Source organism: Chelon labrosus (genome assembly GCF_963514085.1).
Source record: "Chelon labrosus genome assembly, chromosome: 11".
In the NCBI taxonomy this organism is placed as follows: Eukaryota; Metazoa; Chordata; class Actinopteri; order Mugiliformes; family Mugilidae; genus Chelon; species Chelon labrosus.
Window position 1 is genome coordinate 12,440,205 of NC_140344.1, and position 20,003 is coordinate 12,460,207.

General features: G+C 41.3%; 1 protein-coding gene across 1 annotated transcript; it reads right to left on the reverse strand.

Annotated features, from left to right (window-relative positions):
* Positions 1-1,068: 1,068 nt before the first annotated feature.
* On the reverse strand, positions 1,069-19,656 carry LOC311496098 (homeobox protein aristaless-like 4). Its single transcript, XM_084555842.1, has 4 exons — positions 18,881-19,656; positions 9,564-9,877; positions 3,901-4,029; positions 1,069-3,438 (listed from the first exon to the last, which is right to left on the reverse strand). The coding sequence occupies exons 1-4, from the start codon at positions 19,221-19,223 to the stop codon at positions 3,118-3,120; spliced, it is 1,107 nt and encodes a 368-aa protein (XP_084411968.1). The 5' UTR covers positions 19,224-19,656; the 3' UTR covers positions 1,069-3,117.
* Between the last annotated feature and the right edge of the window lie 347 nt (positions 19,657-20,003).

Consider the following 20,003-nt stretch of genomic DNA (forward strand, 5'->3'; position numbering starts at 1 on the left):
GTCAAATATTTGATCAAGATTAAGCTGTGTACATATTGTGGCATATACACTAATGTCTACTGAGTGAAACAAACAGACGTAAAGATTAGGGTCGTGTGATACAACATCTGTTACCGATGAAGCTAAATGATATGATGATGATGATTCATAAATGTCAGAAATAGTATAATCTCTCCTACTATAATAGTCGTCTTCCAGAGACAGTGTGGGTGTGGGCTCATCAGATTTGATTGGCAGTGAAGCAAAAGCAAACAAACCATTACCTGTTAGTGTTCTGATACCAAAGAGGATAAATTATGACAGTTTTCCCAAAGACCACAAAAAAATAACCAAGACAGAAAATAATCCAGTAGGATACCATCAGTTAGAGTTAGAAACCCATTAGGAACGTAGGTTTTTTGGACCTTTTTAAAGAAGAAACTCTCGTCACTCATTCAGCCATTGGAAATCAGTTTATTTCAAAATAATTTCAAAACCATTATGAACAAAAACAGCTTGTTACTTCTGTACAAACAAAGTAGAGCACCTGAGCAGACCTCAGTCGTGCTGTTCATGGTGCTAGATATGGACGGCCTTAGGAGATGGTTTCTGGCTGCTGGGACAAAAAGCCGTGCAACCTCTGGCTTAAGCAAAGAGACTACTGTCCCTGCGGAAGTTAAAAATAATAATAAACAATTCTCCAACACTGTAAGTGCAATAACTTATTGCATTGGCACAATCAGAAGTAGAAATACTGGATTAATATACAAAAAAGCTGCTTAAAGCCATAAACAAAACAGGAAAGCAATTTCAAGCTTGGCAAAAGTCCAGAGTTACTTTTTAATAACACACAAAACAACATTTCTTGGCAATATTACTGTAATACTTCATTGGTTTATCTCTGGAGGTCCATTATATGACAACATAAGCAAAACAAATATACAGGCAAACGAACAATATCATTTATATTGTTCACATTCGCACAATACAACTTTATAACCATGGATTTAAATTGCTTTATTTCAGTAGTATCAACATGGACGGAGCTGCAGAGGAGTAGAGCACTGAGGGTGGACCAAAGAGACACGCGGTCAACTTGAAAAAAAGTAGGAATGCAGTCACACATTACATCATGCTTACACTTATTTTGGCTATGACCTATTGTCTTTAAAGTTTGATGGTAAAGTGTTTTATCTTTACTCATTTTGAGGCCGTTTTCTTTTCATTCACTACCATTAGTTTGAGTACAGACAATAAACCCTCTGTGTAGAATAAATATAAACAGTATAAGTGTTAAAGTAATCATCATGTTGGCACCTAACATACTCACTGTTGAAGGGAAAGTGCTTCTTTGAACAATCTATTTCCTGACTGAGGGATTTCTCTAATCTATTAGAAGTTATTAAATGATATTTTCTTCACATGTAAAGAAAACCTTTAGTAATTTTTCTGCCTCCTTGAAAGAGGAACTCTTTCAACAATACTGAACTGGTAACTAGAACTACAGAGTCAACAAAACAATAATCAGCAACTATAAAAACAACGCTTTTTTAATCAAAATTACGAAACACATTCTTCAGTTTGCTCTTGATCAGTTGTTACAATTAATTAAATATCTTTGGGTTTAGAGCAACAAGACATTTGAAGATGACACGTTGTGTTTTCTGCCATCATCTGCACTTGGGAAAGAAAACTGATATGTAGCCCAGCAGGCGTCATGGGGAGATCAGCCATAAGACTAATGAAGCCTGTCTCTAGCCCCAGCCTGGAGCCCAGCTCTGGTGACAGGCCTGTTCTAGTGGGGTAACACACACAGATACCCCTGCAATCAATGGACACGCTCACCAGATTCCTGCAGTCCGACTCTAATGTCATCACATTACCCAAACATTACAGAACGCTTCAGGACGATTAGGGCCACTGATTTGGCCTGCAGTCTCTGGCATGTGACAGATCCTGTGAGCATGAACCTCATCTCTGCAGAGCCCACGTCTAACGACAAGTTGACTTTTTCTGCCGTGTGTGCAGTCTGTCCTCACCATGTACACTGTGATGTGCTGTGGTGTTCGCAGGGCAGGGCGGCTCACTTTGATGCTAATGAAGTGTGTCTATTACTGTTGGTTGCTGATTGAAGCTGGCGTGGTAAGTTGGTGTTGAAGGCTGCTGCTGTGCATTGCTGCGACTTGTCTGCCTGTGGAGACACCGTTTCCTGTAACCCGAGGCCTGAGCCTAGTAGGGGAACCTGTGGCAGCCCTGGGAGAGGAAACGACAAGTTGGTTTGAAATTGCTGCCAATCCGTTGCCTGCTCTCCACCCAAAATAATTTGGCAGGCCATATCTGCTCTCGCTCAATTAGACTGTTCACTTATTGCATTCGACCTCCGTCTTTTTTTTTGCAGCAACATGAGCTACATGTCAAAGGCTAAGTTATTGTTTTCTTCTATAATTTCGTATTTGTAGTTTGCAATAGAAACCAGGATGAAAACCTCCAGGTCTTGGTATGCCTCTTAAATTGTTTTCATTGAGCTGACTTTTTAAATAGCTTATAAAATAAAAACATTGTTCAAAAATCCACTTTAACTGTTTATACAATGAGAGACGAGTATTTGTGTAGCAGTCTCATAAATGATGAGAGTGTGGCAGGGTGGTGGTATAAAAATACGATAAAGGAAGCAAATAATGTGAATCAAGCTCAGTTCTGTATATGTTGATAGTGTATTATATGACTGAATTTGGCACTGAATTTATTCTATGAAGATCTTTTGTAAACCTCGTTCATGCTTACTTTACTGAGGATTTTCAGCAGTTTGAATGTTTATTGAAGTGTAAACCCCACATGTCAATGAGACCTGAGAGATCAAGGAATCAGGGATGAAGGTCTGAAAAACATCCTCATCTAAGTCACACCTCTGTTTGTCTCACTTTCAGCATCTGCTGATTGTCATAGTCACAGTTATCTTGGCTGCGTTGGCCGCTGTAATGGCCTCTGTTATCTCCATAGTCTCTCCCTGTTCATTTGACCTGTGTTATCATTAGTGCTCTCAGGAAAACCCCCTCCTCCCCCATAGTGCTTGCTGATGGCTACTCCAGAGAGGGGCGGGGGGGAGTCATGGGGGCAGGGTGGAGCTGGATTGGGACATCATGTAGCCCAGGAGATGGCTGCACTGTGTTCCTTGGCCTTCATACGCAGTGCAGCTATGCTGGAGGACTTGCGGTCTGGATCAACATTGAGATCATAGCCATTGATTCCCCCGCCGATCCCAGCACCCCCAAACAGGCTGCCCATATGTGTCTGTCCCATGTGACTGCTGCCTGGGCTGGGAACGCCCAGGAAGTCAGAGACGCCTCCGGGACCATGAGGATGAGGGGGCATGCAGGAGGGAACAGAGTCACAAGGCACGACGCAGCCAGGCACCGGAGATGCTCCACTGCTGCTCCCAATCCACGAAGGGTTCTGGATCTGCAGAAGACGAGTGGGGATTATGGGTTAAAGTGACTATCGTACTGTATAGAGAGCATTATCCCTCAAATCTGCGACTCCTCCTTTGCTTTATGGTGCTCTATAGTTGAGTTTCATCCCATTGTGTATCGTCTTGGCCTACAGTGCAGTTTTGGTTCACTCTTGCTCCTCTCATAGCAACATTAAGCTCCTGAAGAAGGAGATATATTCTTTGAGAGTTGGTAGAGACTAAAAACGGAGATGATTAGGCTTAAATTCATTAAATTCAGTCATTAAATTCATCAAAATAATTCACAACACGTTTCTGCTGCCCACATGTGGCCCAGAACATCAGTTTCTGCAGGTTCAGTCGCAAATCTTTTTGACTTCTTGATCACATCTACTACTATTTTTGATTCTGACATCTCAGATCTGACAGCTGCCCGCAGTACAGTGAGCGGACTACCACTTGTTTTCCTTTACCTGTGCATAGTTCTCAGGACGAGTGAGTAGAGGCAGCTCATATGCAGTAGAGAAGTGTGTGCGGACCTGTTGCATCTGGCCAAAACGTTCTCTCTTCCTCCACTTGGCTCTGCGATTTTGGAACCACACCTGCAAAGAAAACAGTCCATCAGGAGAGTACTTCATAATGCAGACCACTATTATACTGAACTTGATCCTTTTAAACTTTGTAGTTTTTTTAAATATAAAAGCTCTCATATGCATGTGCAGCTCTGAGTACTTTTTTTTTTTTTTTGCAGAAACCTGGGCCATTCTCTTGCTCAGCAAGACAAAATAAGAAACTGTAACACATAAATCGAAGACGGTGAGGCAAATAAATTCTGCTGCACATGAAAGTCCGGGCCTGAGTTTTAAGACTTGACGTGTCTTTAAAGTGCCGTCCACACTGCGCTATTGATGTGAAAATGGTGAGTCTCCCCTGGTGCTCCATGTTTCAGCTCCTCCCTTTGATACACGGGCGTCTGCCTCCCTTCAGGCTGCCAGCGTCGACAGATCCACATCTGGGCCTGTAGCTGTTCATAAATCACTCTGAGAAAGGTGTGCTCTCTCCCACATGTCAGCACGGTGGGATACAGTGGGGAATCCCTCTGTTCCATCCATGAAACAAATGTTGAACCTTTGACCAAGAACACATGTGTGTATATACACATATATCTATTTCCATTTGGGGTTCTTTAAATATTGTTTGTAGCATGTGAAGTACATTTTTGGGGTGAAGTCTACTCTTCAGATTGATAGACAAGCTACTTTTCATAAAGGGGTTCTTGCAGTAACCTGCTGACAGACTGAGGGCAGGCTACTTATCCCACTTCTCCTGTGGAACTGTGGAAGGCTTTGGGGAAAGCATGGCTCAAGGGTGGAAAAAATAAAGTGTGCAGTGAGGACACTAAGAGAACCCCACAAGAATATTTATTTTCTGTAATCTTAGTATCCATGTCCGTGTACTATACTGTGGTATTTCAAGATACTCTACATACCATTGTTATTTCTGTTGGTACAAACAATCAGTCATCCTGAAAGAATAATTCTGTCTCTGTTGCTGTTCCTGAGGTTTCTTCCTGGTGTTTTTAGGGATAGATGGCGTGTAAGTGTGTGTTTTGTCCTATATACAGACATTTCACTCAATAATTGCAGAAAAGGTTACAGTTGCCCTTGTAGTTACAAGGCTATATAATAGGTTAAATATTGGTCTTTGGACACCTAAGAGGTTTAACAACATTTAGAGTTATACTGACTTCTTTAAAACATTTTTGTCAAATTTCTAGCAAGTGTGCCACATAGCAATGGTTTCTCCTTGTCAAATGTGAACATTTCTTGCTTTTGCCTTGTTTTTGTTCTAGCTAACCACATATCTTTGGGTTTTTGGACGATCAGCCAAAGTTGAAGCACTTGTTACAGTTATTTTCTTTTTATTGGCATTTTAAAGAACAAATAATGATTTGATTAACTGACAATTGAAACCAAACTAAAGTAGTATTTTGTTAAAAGCAATTTAATATACTCCTAACACAATTTTAGGCAGTACCTATTATTTTTTGATATTCTTGCATTATATACCTGAAGTTTAATACATTTATAGTTTAGATAAGTGTTTTATAGCATGAAAGGCAGTGGTTGGTGCCTTCTCTTATTTAGATTTTTGCATTTGCATTCCTCCATAGTATGTTGGATTTTCTAGCGATTTTTCTCACATCTCCATACAAGAGAATAGAAAAGAGCGGCATACTGGGAGTCTCCACATGTTTATCTGTATCTATTTGTTGGTTGTCTGAATCCTATCCTCCCAAGAGAGAAGGGGGGAACTTCTTCAAAGAGAAAAGAAAGAGTGATCCCACTTCGACACAGGGGTTTGAACTTGGATTGTGGGTTGATTCCCAGCCCAATCAGCTTGTGGTTTTCACAGTCCCTGACATGCAATTTCCCCTCAGTCAACCTCTTCAAATCCCCCCTCTTTTCTTTCACTCTCATCGTTTATCTCAGTCAAGATAAACACAGTGAAAACTAGCAACAGAATTAAGCAGTGTCGTGTAAAGATGTGAATTTGCAGTGTGCGCATGATATGATAACCTCATACTGAGTTTTTGGTTTGGGGCAAGAGTGGATTTTTATCCATTGAGATAAATCCAGCTGCAATTTTTCTGGAAGGTAATATAAGCTGGTTCACTTCCAAAGACCAGACCATAAATGGTGCATATAGCTGTTGTCCTCTGAGAAGCTGACGTTAAGAAATGTCGTCTGACTCCGACATTCCTCGGGTCAGCTGGCGAGATTAGAGAACAGCTCACCCTTGCAAAGTAGTAAGATGATATCTGAGGTTGTTGCTGAACCGCAGTGTCAAGGTGAAGGGTTGTTGCCCCTTGAATTATATCATATGTTTGGAGGGGGTCTCTGAGCCTGTGTTATGCTCCCCATGAGGATTTGGGGTCTATTATTGTTTAAGGTTTGTCATGTCTTTCCTTTAGTGGCTCTTTGGTTACATGAGCTCATAACATCACAGGTTTCCAAATATAAACCCCAGCACAAAAGACCTGGATTTGATTGATAATCATAAAGCTTTCTTACAGTTCTAGTTGCTATAATATTTCCATTAAATTCATAGAACTAAGGACACAACTTTGTACTTATCTGGTGATCTTTGAAAAAATGCCGTTAAACAACGGTTGCTGTTATTCTGAAGATATTTCCGACTAATCTAATCTCCGGATTAAACATTTCCTCATTTCCTTAGGTAGCAGTGCATGACAGTCATTCTTGTCTGTATCTATTTTAAATTTTATTTGTAATTAAATTGGCCTATATTTTCCTACAAATTAATTTAATTGTCACCTGTACGAGAAAATATAGCATCAACTTCATTCAGATGGTTATAAGATAAAAGGAAATACTTAAGAACAGCAGTAAGTGCTGTTGAACTTTTTGGTTTGGGGCTTAGGTCAATATCAAATGTATTTTAAAGCTCTACTTTCCTTTTAAAATATTATGTTTATTAGTCACAGAGCAGTCATCTTAATTGTGATGGATCAGGATAACTTCAGATAATGTTGCTCCTCTTCTCATCTTAATCTCTTTGTCATACTCCCACTCCTCTGTTGAAGCCCTTCTGTCCCTCTCCACCCCCAACACCGACCCCTCTCTCCATGTCTCTCTCCTCCCTCCTCCCTTTTAAGTCAGTCAGGGGAAGTGGGGATATTGGAAAGTGAGATGGGAGAATGTTCAAACTGGAGCTTGTTTTCATTTCATGTTTAATTTCCTGACGCCTAAGCCCTCGGCTTTCCGTGGCTAACCTCTCTGACCTTTCAGAGGCGTGCAGACGAGAGCAGCGGACCAGGCCTACACATACACACATAGGATACTCGCAGAAATCGCACGCAATTTGCATACCATGTTATATACAGATTTCAAAGTCGCTCACTAACAAATGCGGGTATTTTAACCTGGACCCTCTCATACACTTACTTGAACTTTTGTATAAACAATCACACAATGTCTGAGCGCATACATCCCCCTTGTCATGGTTTCTGGGTACTGAGTGTGTAATGTTTCACAGAGTTTTCTCTACGTAGCTTTTCCTTTGAACGGCAGTAGGATTGAGACCCTAGCCAAATAGTTTGGCAGAGAGATAATTCAGGGGAACATTATGAAGTCAGATGTGTCCTTTGCTGCACTGTGTCTCCTATTCCTCAACTTTTAACCTTCTGCATTTTTGAGAAAGGGAAGTCATTGGCGACTTTGCACAGGCAGATTTTCAATTAATATGAATGATTTTCACTCTCTCTCATAAAGAACAGCATTGGCCCATCCTGTATATGATACCCAAAAGGATGATATTTACCAACTGCAAATACTTACTACTCTTGTTTATTTTATTTAGAAGACATCTGCAAGGAAGGTGGCTCAGTGCTTTTGGAGCTCAAAGTGCTTGGCGGTGATACAGTAATTGCTAAAGACGCTGACAGCAAAATGCAGCTTACAGAGCCATTAAAGAGCTTTATTTATGCTCCAGAGCCAGCAGGCAGGGAGAGAGGAAGACGGAGAGAGGGAGGGCAGAGTCCACAACTCCAAAAGCGGCTTTGAAGTCCAGCCGTCTCACCTCATCTCTGTCATCCAGGACCACTGCAATTGATAGACTGCCTCAGCAGTCACTCACACACTGCCTCCTCCTCCATAAAAAAGTAGGCAGTGGTGAAGTTCAAGTCGGAGGTTGAGACCTAATTGTACTAAATAAACTAGTGGCAGCAGAAGTCACAGATGTGATTATGGAAGACTGCAGGCCGACTTTATGAAGACATTCATCATTAAACTGAGGATGAAACTGTGGGACCTTGACATTGGCATTTTTGCAGAAAACATCTGTACTCTGGATTTTAGTTGCTGTTGTTTCGGAGATGAAAAGGATTCTCCAATTGCTTGCCAAGCTTTGGGTGCCCCTTGGTATTCAACAATTGCATATCCCTGGACTTTGTCTCGATGAACCTTCAGTTGAAATTGTGGGCTTTAGTCTTGATTGCGTGCATATTTAGGGTCTGATTTTAGAAGTATGGGTCAAACCTCACAGTGACTCAATAGACTGCTGTGTGCCTGTCAGATGAAGAAGTTAATTATATTCATCTGGGGAATAGATGGGTCTGTGTGAACGCAACATGAATGTACTTATTTTACTGTACCACCGCAAGGACTAGGCCAGGTTCTCTGTCCCTGACTTTGTCTCAGACTATGCGTGGAAATTGAAACTGGCATCTCAAAGTGTTTTTTATATCCATGCCAAATAGCTTTGATGGCTTTCCATGTGTTTTCCTTCCCTGCCTCCAGAGTTGTGCAGTGGAGTAGTTTGAACATGGTAGTGCTGGGGAGAAACCCTTGGCCTCTGACCCTCTTCCAGAGCCTGCACCATGTAAGTGCTAGGAGCGGAGTATTCCCTAAGTCCCACCCATCCCACTCTGATCTAAAACTGGCAGGCAGAAAGAGAGATGGAGAACAATAGGCCTTGCTGTCTGCTGTTCGGAACAATCTTTGTCAACATGCCAGCCTTAACTCTCCCAGCCCTTTTCGTCAGTTCCCCAAGTGATTGTTAGCATGCAAACATGAGCAACTGTGCTCATACAACAAAGCTTACGGAAACCCTAAAAAGGAACATCCTCATCAGTCGTTTCAGCAAATATCGTCATACGTTTATGTTCACGTGACAAAGCCCTCTAGTGGACAGGAGCGAAAACATCAGACATCGAGACGATTCCCCTTTTCCCGTTTTCAAGCAAGCATTGTTTGTACTCTCGTTTCAATCATTCTCAAACCTTAACCGCATGTTTTGTTATTGCAACCATGATGACGGAGCTATCCTAACCTTGACAAAGTAGTAATTTAAACCAAACCACGATGTTTCACTCACTGTAATAAAATACTTGTGTTAATCCACATTGTGAGCTTTCACTAAACACAACTTATTTTTGTGCATAAACCTAACCAGCTCTTAACCATAGCGTTGTCAAGGCGTGCAATTATTGCAGTGACTTAGAAGTGTTTTGGAAGATGAATCTTGCTGCGTTGAAGATCTATTGTCATGTCAATACTGAAGGTAAACAGAGTTTTTTTTTTAATGTAAGCCTGTGTTAGTCCATCATCCTCACCTGTACACGAGCCTCCGTCAAGTCCGTCCTCAGTGCCAGCTGCTCCCTGGCATAAACATCTGGGTAGTGTGTCTTCTGGAAAACTTTCTCCAGCTCCTCCAGCTGGTAGCTGGTGAATGTGGTACGATTGCGTCTCTTCTTGCCCTTGTTGCTCTCTGCTTCGCTTTTGTCCAGGGGGCTGGAAAGGTCCGACCCTGGGCGCTCGTTAGGCCCCTTCACGCCGGGTTCCTTAAGGTTCAGGTAGCTGCCTTCCATCCCAGGAGGGTCGATGCTCGGGGGCAACTCAGACTCTGTCAAGCCACTGTTGTCTTTTCCTGTGTGGATGAGATTGAGACGAAAGAAGGAGGTGTGAACTGTTACTCTGATGCTCTAGGGGGAGCAAAGTTTGAAAAATGTCTTAGTTTGAACTTAAAGATAGAGTTGAGTTATTCTTGAGAACAACTCTCGATATTTGAATTAAACAGCCAAACAAACACACCTCATTTCAGTCCTCCGCATTGGCAATGTGAGGACATTGCCAACCCAGTGACACGAACAAGAAAGCGCTAACAACAACACAGCAAGTAACGTGAGTAACCTTTAGCTAGGTGGTGTGTGTGTGTATATATATACAGTTCCTGCAGCAAGACTAACATCCAGAAAGGATGAGGTGATTTCCCAGAGCCAGCTCACCAACTCCAGACATGAGTATTCACAGCTCGCCTGCTGATTGAGTGAAATAAGTCTTTGTATAAAAAAACATTTTCAGCGTGCACACGAAATGGATGGCCAGAACCCTGACGAGATATTTGCAGAATTTCTAAATTAAATTATAATGGTCTACTCCACCTTAAAATTTATGTTTAACAGAGCCAGGGCCTGGATTGCAAACTGGGGGTGTGGCCTTTGTGTAATGGAAGATACAATGGCGAAAGTAGAATATTGCTTTTTTTGTTTTGTTTTTTTCAGCTTGACCTTGTTCTAAAAAGCAAATAATTTTGACCATTATTTTAAAATATATCTTCTTTGACTCCCCCAACCTTAAAGTGCAGTACTAGATCTCTGGAGCACCCTTTTAACGACTGCTGGCACTGGTCAAAAACCTGCTGATACATACCAGAGGTTTTAAAATGTAGATGTACACTGTGGTCATAATCAAAATTCATCTCTGCAATTTTGGTTTTGGTTTAAGTGCATCAGTCTTACATTATGAATTCATTTGAATTCATATGAAGTATGAAAAATCATTAGAGCCTTCACAGTTTACTCAAGTGTGGCTTTACATGTAATACAAATCTCATTCTTACTGTAATATTCCTTTCAAACAAGTAGTTACAACCAACTTTCTGACCATTTTAAAGCTGAATAAAAATCGCCACATGCTGTCAACAGTAGACCTATAATTATAGTTACTACTCTATAATTGGGATATTCAGCTGAGCAGCAATACTTTCAATAAAATGTGGCTAAATAAAACACTGGAGTCTCACATTCAAGTCAGCAAGTGTGTCTGCTCATCATCACATTACAACATCCCCACAAACTGACATTTACTTTAAGCTTACATCATCTCTGTAATGCTTTATTTTAAGGTTCAAAGGCCTTGTCTGCGTGCAGCAAGTCTAAAAGTCGCAGAGTAGAAATTTCTTTTTTTGTTTGAAAGATATGTCACTACACATTGGTGTGACCTGTGACACAGCCCTCAAAGCCCTCTCCCTCACATGTCTCAATCACGCCACCTGAAACCCGAGCCGCACAAAATCTGCTCCATCTCGAGCCGTGTATGGCGGGCCTTGTGCAAGGGGGCCACCACGCTTACCCCACAGGCTTGCCCCCTCAGATGTAAACAACATTGTGTTTGTCACCTTCAATTTCTGGAGCGCTCATTTTGTGACAGACCTTGCTCTGTTCTTGTCGGAGCATGCTGGCTTTTTTGTTTCCTTTTAGGAGATGAAGAAAGCTGTCCCTTCTTTCTTCAATAAACAAACAGCCGTGTGAATAAATAAGCTGAAGGGCCCTGGTTGTGGGCCAGTGAGAACAGTGTGCTCGGTCAGCCTCTGTTTGCCTTTCCTGCGAATGGGCACGGAGAGCACCCTGTCCTGACTGTTCTGGTCTGAAACCAGTGAATAATGGTGTCCTCCACAGAAACAGACTTGCGAGTCTTGTGCAACACCAGCATTACTTTAACCCATCTATGAGTTAGAATGTTTGGGACAGTTAAGCAAATAGTTTTGTGTTTATGTGCATGCATTTCCCTTTGTCACTTTGCATTTTAGTTGTGAGTAATGACAGTAAAGAGTGCTGACGCATTGTGGCACTTGTGAGTGTTTGAGCCAAAGTTTAGTGCTTAATAAGATGACTGAATAGTTTTCTAGTGATGAAGCAAGGCAGTGTCTGTCTGCAACATGCATGTTTGTTTTCATAGATTAGTATGCCTCCGGCTAGTGTGTCCCACAATGAAATGTCAATAGTCCTCCCCTCAAACCTGCGGCAGCCCTCCCCAGCTCTCTAGCTCAGACTTGGCCCGACCAAGACACTAATGGAACAACACGGCTCACCCAGCTGGAGTTCATGACCTCATATCGCTGTGGCCTACCTGTCAGACCTTTTTACAGTCTCCATGCAAAGGCAGATGTTCTGACATCACCAATCCCTCAGCCGGCCTCTCATTCTCTAGCACTGTGCAATAATTTCATTCTACCCCAGAGCAGGAACATGGCTGAAATGTTAGTAAAGTGAGACAGGTCAGTTCTAGGTTCCTGCCTCACATTTGCGTTGTGTGAGAGAAAATGTGGTTATGCCCCAGAGCTAGGCATATGTCCTGTGGAGGATGAGGCTGCAGCTGGGTACACAGATGAGGGGATGTGAAGAGGGTAGGATGAACACTCACTCTGGCATCAGCACGAATCAGAATAGTTTTTTGGACATGCAGTACATTGTTTTCTGTCTGCAGTTTCGGTCAGAACATAAATTGATAGATTTATAGATTGATTGGTATTGATGAATACTCCTGGTGTATCTAGTAAATATGAACTTGCCGTGGCAGGTAGGTGGCCATAGAATCCAAATTTTCATTTAAAATGACCATCTGCTGCTTTACATGGGAGTTTGTGGTGAACTATTGCTTGGTAGAGACTTTAAGATGTCATTGGTCCCAACCAAGAAACTGTTGGGACACTCGTGTTGCTCATAGCCGTTTAAAGCTGCTCTTACCAGTCATCATGCCATGCTAACCAGAAGAAAATGAAGAAATGATGAACTGTTCCTTTAAGGTTCTCAGCTTTACACAAGCTGCTATCACCACATTTTACACTGGAATCAGCACCAATCAACATCTTTTCTCTGTCTAGCATCCCTAACTCATCTCTCTGTCATGCTAACCACACAGAATCTTTTGCCACAAAAATTCTTCCAGTTTTCCCGCATGCTGAGCTGTCTTTTCTGCACGCTGCTCCGGAGAACACAGCCATCACACTCCGCTTTCTTTCGGGAGCCAAGATTCCACTGCGCTGGCTCCGAATGTTTTTGGCATTCAGAGGAATGTGTTTTTGACAGTTGTTCTCGTTTCAGTATCCGTATCAACGTATATATGGATGCAATGAACATCGGCGACTGATCCCGTAATTTGCCAGGGTTCCCTGTGACAAGCTGCAGACCTCTTCAGTTAGCTGAGGTCAGATGTTTACTAGGGTCAGCAATTTAATCACTGCTGAAAACAGAGAGAAAACATCAAAGTGTAATTTAACTGGTTGTAAAGCAACAGGGCACCCTCTCAGTTTTTATGGAAAGGGACGGGGAGGGTCAAGTGAAGCCAAATAAAAGAAACACTATAAATTAGTAACCTGGGGAAGGGTTAATGACCAAACACTAAATGGGGAAGGGAATGCTTTTAAACAGAGTGCTCTCAAATTTTCTCTCAAAACACTGACAGCAGTTTGCCACACTGGCTCTCCACTTATCACACCTTATATGGACCAAATAAAATATTCCATTAAGGGTTGGTCGTCAACAGGTGACTATTAATTTGCATTCATTGTTGCTTCGCAGACATGCTTTGGGCTGGATTATTTTTTCCGCTGCTCAGTCTAAGACCTGATGTTGACTGTTGTTTCCTCAGTGGAAGGGAGGCTCCCAGATGTTCCTGAGGAGAGATCTATGCCAGCGGCTCATACAAGAATGCAGATTCCCTGGGAAACAGAGAAATCTTTCTGTTCAGCCTCAGCTCCTGAGAAACTGACTCAATCATGACCTCACTACTGTCATAATACCTTGGGCGACGGCTGTCGCTGTCTCATATCAAAGTGTTCAGAAATAGTTTGGGTTAGGTTATGGGGTTTTGGGGGGAGAAAAGTATTTAATAACTGAGAAAGTACATAAGCTTTCTTCTTAAGGGAGAATATTGCCTCTTGATAAAACAGTGCTTCAGTGTCGTTAAAAAAGTGTTTTCAGAAATAAAACTTACGCTTAACTTCATGTCATCATATATCGATGCACGGAAACACAAGCATTGACATCATTAAGTTCAAGATGTAGGAAATTTGCTTGGCTAATCTATCTAATTCTTGTATTCCATATTATCATTATAACAAATAAGCTTCGGTCTGGTGATCTTATTAAACAAATAACGGAGTAGCAAGATGACAAGGAATTAAAAAGCAGTTGAAACTGAATGTAGTTAGAAAGTATACAAGACATAATGTAATGCAATCATCTGCTTTCCAGTTGGCCCCAAAAGCATTCATTGTGTCTGACATTTTTGCCTCTTTACAATCTTATGCGGGCATAAAGAAACTCAGGTGCAGGCAGTTTCGCTCAGCGGGTGTCTGTACCACTGTTTTTTATTAAAAATATATATCAAGTAAAATGAACCGTGTTCTTCTGCTGAAAGCAAGTTGACAAAGAGAAGAGCTATTGTTAGCCATAGGCCTAGAAGTGATCATTCTCATACTTTCTGCCTTGCCCAGTAGTTTCATCCCTTTTTCATCATACCACAGTGCGGCCACGTGTTTGTATCATTCAAGAAGTCTTAGGTTTCCACTGATAAGAACCGAGGAAGTGAAGGTAAAGCCTCAGCGCTAGCCTCAACACCAAAGGCACTGATCAAAATGCGTGCCAGCTGGCTAAAGTTTCCAAGTCAATCTTTTTTATTCTGGCCTGCGTGCAGATGTCAGGTAGGCAGTGGGACGTTGCCTTCCCCTGCAACAGAAGGGGCTGAAAGTAACAGCTGAAGCACACTATGTTAGCTTGAGAAAATGCAGGAACAAACATGAGCAAATGTTATTTTTAATAGGGATCGGTGGAATTTTAATTGAATGCGTCTTTGCATCACGGAAGGTTTCTTCCTGTTAAGAGGGAGTTTTTCTTTGCCACTGTTGCCTTAGCGCTTACTCTGATGGTTTCAGGCTCTGGATTCTGTAAAGCGTCTTGAGACAATTTGGACTGTTCTTGACGTTCTATAAATACAATTTAATTTAATTTAAATTGGAAAAACAACACCTTATAAAACAAGAGCTTCGTAGCCAAAGTTATATGAATGTTTTTTCCTCTAATGTCAGGCAAAATGCTGCTGCTTTGCCTCATGAGTCATTCATTGTACAAGCCAGGAATTCACCTATTCACTGATTATATATTCTAATTTATTCTGGTGCTCAGACACACGCTGGCACAATCACAGGTGTCACATGGCGTATGCTTTTTGTTCAAATCAACACAATCTGTTAGCCATCAGCGCATGCATATCCTGTGACATCACTTCCCCAAGCTTTGTAACATGTACTTAGAGTACTATATTATGACAGGATGCTTTTAAAGTGCTGCCAGAACTTTTTGGGGTTGTGTTTTGGTTTTCAAATGCTGAGAAAATGTTTTACATATCACAGGATGCTGAATGTCCCGCTCAAGGAGGGAATGGAGGTTGTTTGAAAGACTGACAGTAGATTGTTGTATTTTCCAAATGTTGAATTTGCTTTGGTTATTTTGTGAAGAGGCAAAAAGGACACGGTGCAGTCAGTGTTAAGCCTGTATCAGAATTCCCATATACCTCTAGTGTGTGTTGTGTATCTTCTAGTCTCTGCTTTTCATTCAGATTCAACATTATTTCTACTCACATTCTCTTGAATTCATAGAGTGTGAGAATATCTTTATCATAACTCTACTTTTACAATAATCCCTCTACTGCGCCAATCTGTCTGTGTCAAGGATAAAACCCGAAAATGAATTAAAATTCAACAGTGAGTGCAGTTAAGTACTTGCATGTAAACAGTCCTTCCCACACATGTGCGGCTTTCCCAGAAAGCCTCACATTTCTTCCGAGTCTCTCAAATCATTACCCAATCTTGGTGTCCATTTGTGATTCCTTGCTTATTTGTACAAGGTATTGTTGAGACGGGGTTATGTAAACCAGTCCCACTTTGTCATCTCTGGGACTCTCATAGCTTTTGAGATCTGGTGTTTGGGGAGTATGAATAATAGGAGCCAGTAATGCACATCTGCCTTACATTAATGCGAACCTCTCCAGCAGTGCTGACCTGCATTCCTCAGCGCTCGATAAGCTCCAGGGGTTTTATTTCATTCATCCCTGCGTGAGCAGGTACACAGCTTCGTCCCTGTCCTCACTGAGGGACAGTCTCACTGATTAACATGCACTTAAATGAACAGAAACACCTACTTATGTGCGGAAACATGGTTTAGTAATTCGGAGACAATACTCTAATTTTAATAAACATGATTAAAGAATCTGGCTCTAAGCGTTATTTACATTTATACCAATGTACTTCTAGCAAAATCTTAGGCTTTTGATTTAAGATATTTGTCACGTAATGTGCAAAATTACTTGAAAGTGAATTTAAAATTCAGCTTCTTTAATTTTACAAATTTTACACCACAGCTGAATGAGCTCCTCAGAAATAATGTAATTTTAAAGTTTGAAAAAATGGAAGTGTGCTAATAAGGTGTGCATTTTATAATTATTTAATTATAATTATTTTAATGGATAGTTTTGACACAGTAAATCTTCATCTTTGCATGTTTTTGTCCTTGTGTTATTAATGTCAATATTAACATATTAGTATACATCTTCATAGAGGTGGCACATTTGGTAATGTTTCAGAGTTGTTGGTGTTAAAACACAGTTTTTTTTAGTTTACATCCACAGAAGCAAATAGAAAATATTGGGTTGCCATGTGACCAGCACTAGTTTGAGCTGATGTTGCCACATAGAAAATTCCACATGGATACGAGATGACTTTTTGTCATCGTGATGGAGATGAAGCATCAGCATTGAGCAATATATCTCCCATCGAGGACCACACATAACAGCACAACCCTGTTGACGCCTGAGGCTTTGGCAGGACCCCAGAGTATCCTCCCCAGAGCCACGATGCCTTCATCTGGCTGCAACATTTTCAATAATAACATTGCACAGCTCTCCTCGAGGGAGGCACGCTGCATTTAATGACGGTGTTTAAGTGATTCTGTCAATGCACTTGCCAAATCGATTCACTTCAATGCAGGAGTGCTCGAATGTGTTGGAGTAAATAAATAAATAAGTGACAGTTCAGACTGAAATAAACACCGACTCCAGTTGTTTCTCAGGAAAACGCATTACTTTGCACTTTTATAGATGTATTTTTGGCGGAATCTGGTCCTGGCGTCTGCGCAAAAAAATACTCACACTGAAAGCCTTGTTGTAATTGGCCCCTCTGAGCTGTTCAATTTAATTTGCTACACCTAAATTTTCTATATTAACCTGCACACATCAGTGTATTAAAATTTGTTGATGCCAGTGTTTGGTCTCGATTTTCTGACACTTCATCCGAGTCGCAGATTCAGATGTGCAGTATATTTGAAGGTTGGATAACTGCGCAGGTTTCGATTAATGTGCGTCACATTTCAGCTATGATCACAACAGCTGTTTTGTTCTGTCACATCCTGATAAACATCTGGAACTGAATTCTAGGCGCCAACGGGTCTGTAGCTAAATGCTAACCAAAATATAATTTAATACAGTTTCTAAAACAAGTGTCAGTACATTAAAAAACATGATATGCCTACAGGCCTGTATTATCAGTTACTGTTGTCTATAAAGTCTGATGAATAGTTTTTAGCCTTTTTGATATATTCTCACTAAGAGTAGGTTGTTGACCGAATAAGAAGGTTTTTCTCTTTTTATTTTAAACCACTCGTCTCATAAAAGAGACAATAAAATGTGGTGTTTTCTTTCAACGACTTAAAAGTTACATTTGTCACGCGGCAAATTATAGGAAGAGTCTGTAAAGCTTTCGTTTTAAATGGATTTATTTGTCAGGATGGCAGGCACTCTATGAAAGTTTACATTTGGTATTTAACTGACTTTTTTTTTCTGAATATTTTTTTTGCCTGTGAAACTCTACGGAAGGAATTCATAATTATTCAAATGAATTGTGAATCAATTGCGCACCTCCTGTACTAAAAGCCTGTCCAACCACCCTGTCTTTAAAAATAATAAAATTGCACAAATTAAACTAGTCTTCAAAATCGTCCAGTTGGCATTTTGCTTTATTCGTTTTTAGTAGGCTACTTGGTTTGTTTTTTCAGTTTTGCGTGTGCGTGTACGGACGTGGCGACCTGCAGTGAATGAAAAAATAAATAAATGGACCTTTACAGTGATCAGGAGATTTTTGTGTGGACAGGAACAGGCTGGAGTCGTGGGTCATTACTGGAGTGACAGCGATGCTGCGGCTTCACCAGGAATGAAATGAAAACTTTTATGACAGAAAAGTAAATAAATCGGCCTTGCAGTTCAACTCAACAGAGTCAACAAACACAAACGTGCAAACAACAATTTTACCATCTTCAAATATCAGACTCGCCTGTCAGTCAAAAATGCAGAAATAAATGCGAGGTGTAAACTGGTTTCTAAAACTCTTGAAACTCCCCCAGATCAAACTGAGTAGGCTACGTCTGATCCGATAGTTGCTTATTCCTGTCTCCTGTTGATTTGAGGGAGTTAAGGTCATGGATGTGTTCCTGAGCCAGAATCATTTCAGAAAGGAAATATTGCGGGATATTTTCTGAAAATAAATTTCTCATAATAACTCACAGTGACCACATTGGGAAACTATGCGCAGAGATACATCACAAATGGATTTAAGATACAAACGTACAGGTCTGTTGAGTTGGTGCTGATGGGTTTCCTCTCTCTTCCTCGCTTCTCGTTGCGCACAGATTACTGACTTTCACACCATGTTAAACAATACAATAAATGCACATTATTGCTTGCACATGCTCCCCTTCTCGTGTATTTGCGACCAACATGTCCCAAAACACTGTCACCTTGCGTCTGATTTATGTGCACTCACCATAGCAGGGGATGAGCGACCCGTTGTGTCCGCTGTCCGGGTGCAGCTTGCTGCCTTCGGGTGGAGTTTTGCAGGTCGGTCGCTGCATGAAGAGCTGATATTTGTTGAAGTTGCCCTCCTCAGCGCCATCCAATGACTGGCACTCCGGCTGGAAAGGACTCCGAGACTTCTCCCCGTAAGCCTGTCCTTTACCCGGGATGAACGTGGGGCTGTATTTCGTTTCAGTGCTCGGGAAAGTCCTGAAAGGGTTCGCTTGGTGATCTCTACTTTGCGCAGTAGATGTACTATAATATGAATCCATCGATGTCATATCGCAGTATGAGACGCACGTATCTGCGTTCATACCTAAAAAAAGTTATTATAACAAAAAAAAAAAAAAAAATCCACACGCTTCTTCTTTCCCTCCCCTTCTCTGGACAGCAGATATTCTCTCCAAATTCTCATGCACTGACAAACTCACGCTGCTGCGCTCATGCACACACACTCTCGCACTGACGCATCTGGGACTGGTTAAAAAACGAATCAGATGTTTTCCAGAGACTGCAGACTGAACAAATGCTAAAAGCCCCCTGAAGGTTTGTCGGGGTAAAGGAGAAATGCCTTGCTCAAGCTGATGCCGCCTCAGTAGCCTACAGTGTATGTGACACAGTCCGACCTGCAGGCACTAGGCACGTCTGAAGTAGGCCCACACCGAGCTTCAGCCTGCGCTATTATGCAGCCAGTAGAAATGGGAGGTCAAGCTCAGAAGGGGGAAAGCTTTTTTGGTAAACACGAGGGAGACACGACACATGACATTAATGTAATTAGAGGATGAATATAACGGCTTTGATCCCTGCTCTTGACCCTAACCTCTGACTTTTTAAAAAAAAAAAAAAAATCTTCAAATCAGACGTTAAAACGTTGTGCCAGTCTCTGCAAATGGACATTTAGGCGTTGTTGTTAATTAATATTTGTGGAAAAATCGCATTTTCTTTATCCCTACACGTGCAGAAGTAGGTTTTAAAGGTGCAAATCTGAGGATTAGTCCTGTAATCCGAAGCAATGAGAGCACATGGAGTCAGTATCAACCAATATAAAACTTAGATGTGATGTAAATACTTTCTTAGAGAGACTTATTAAACAA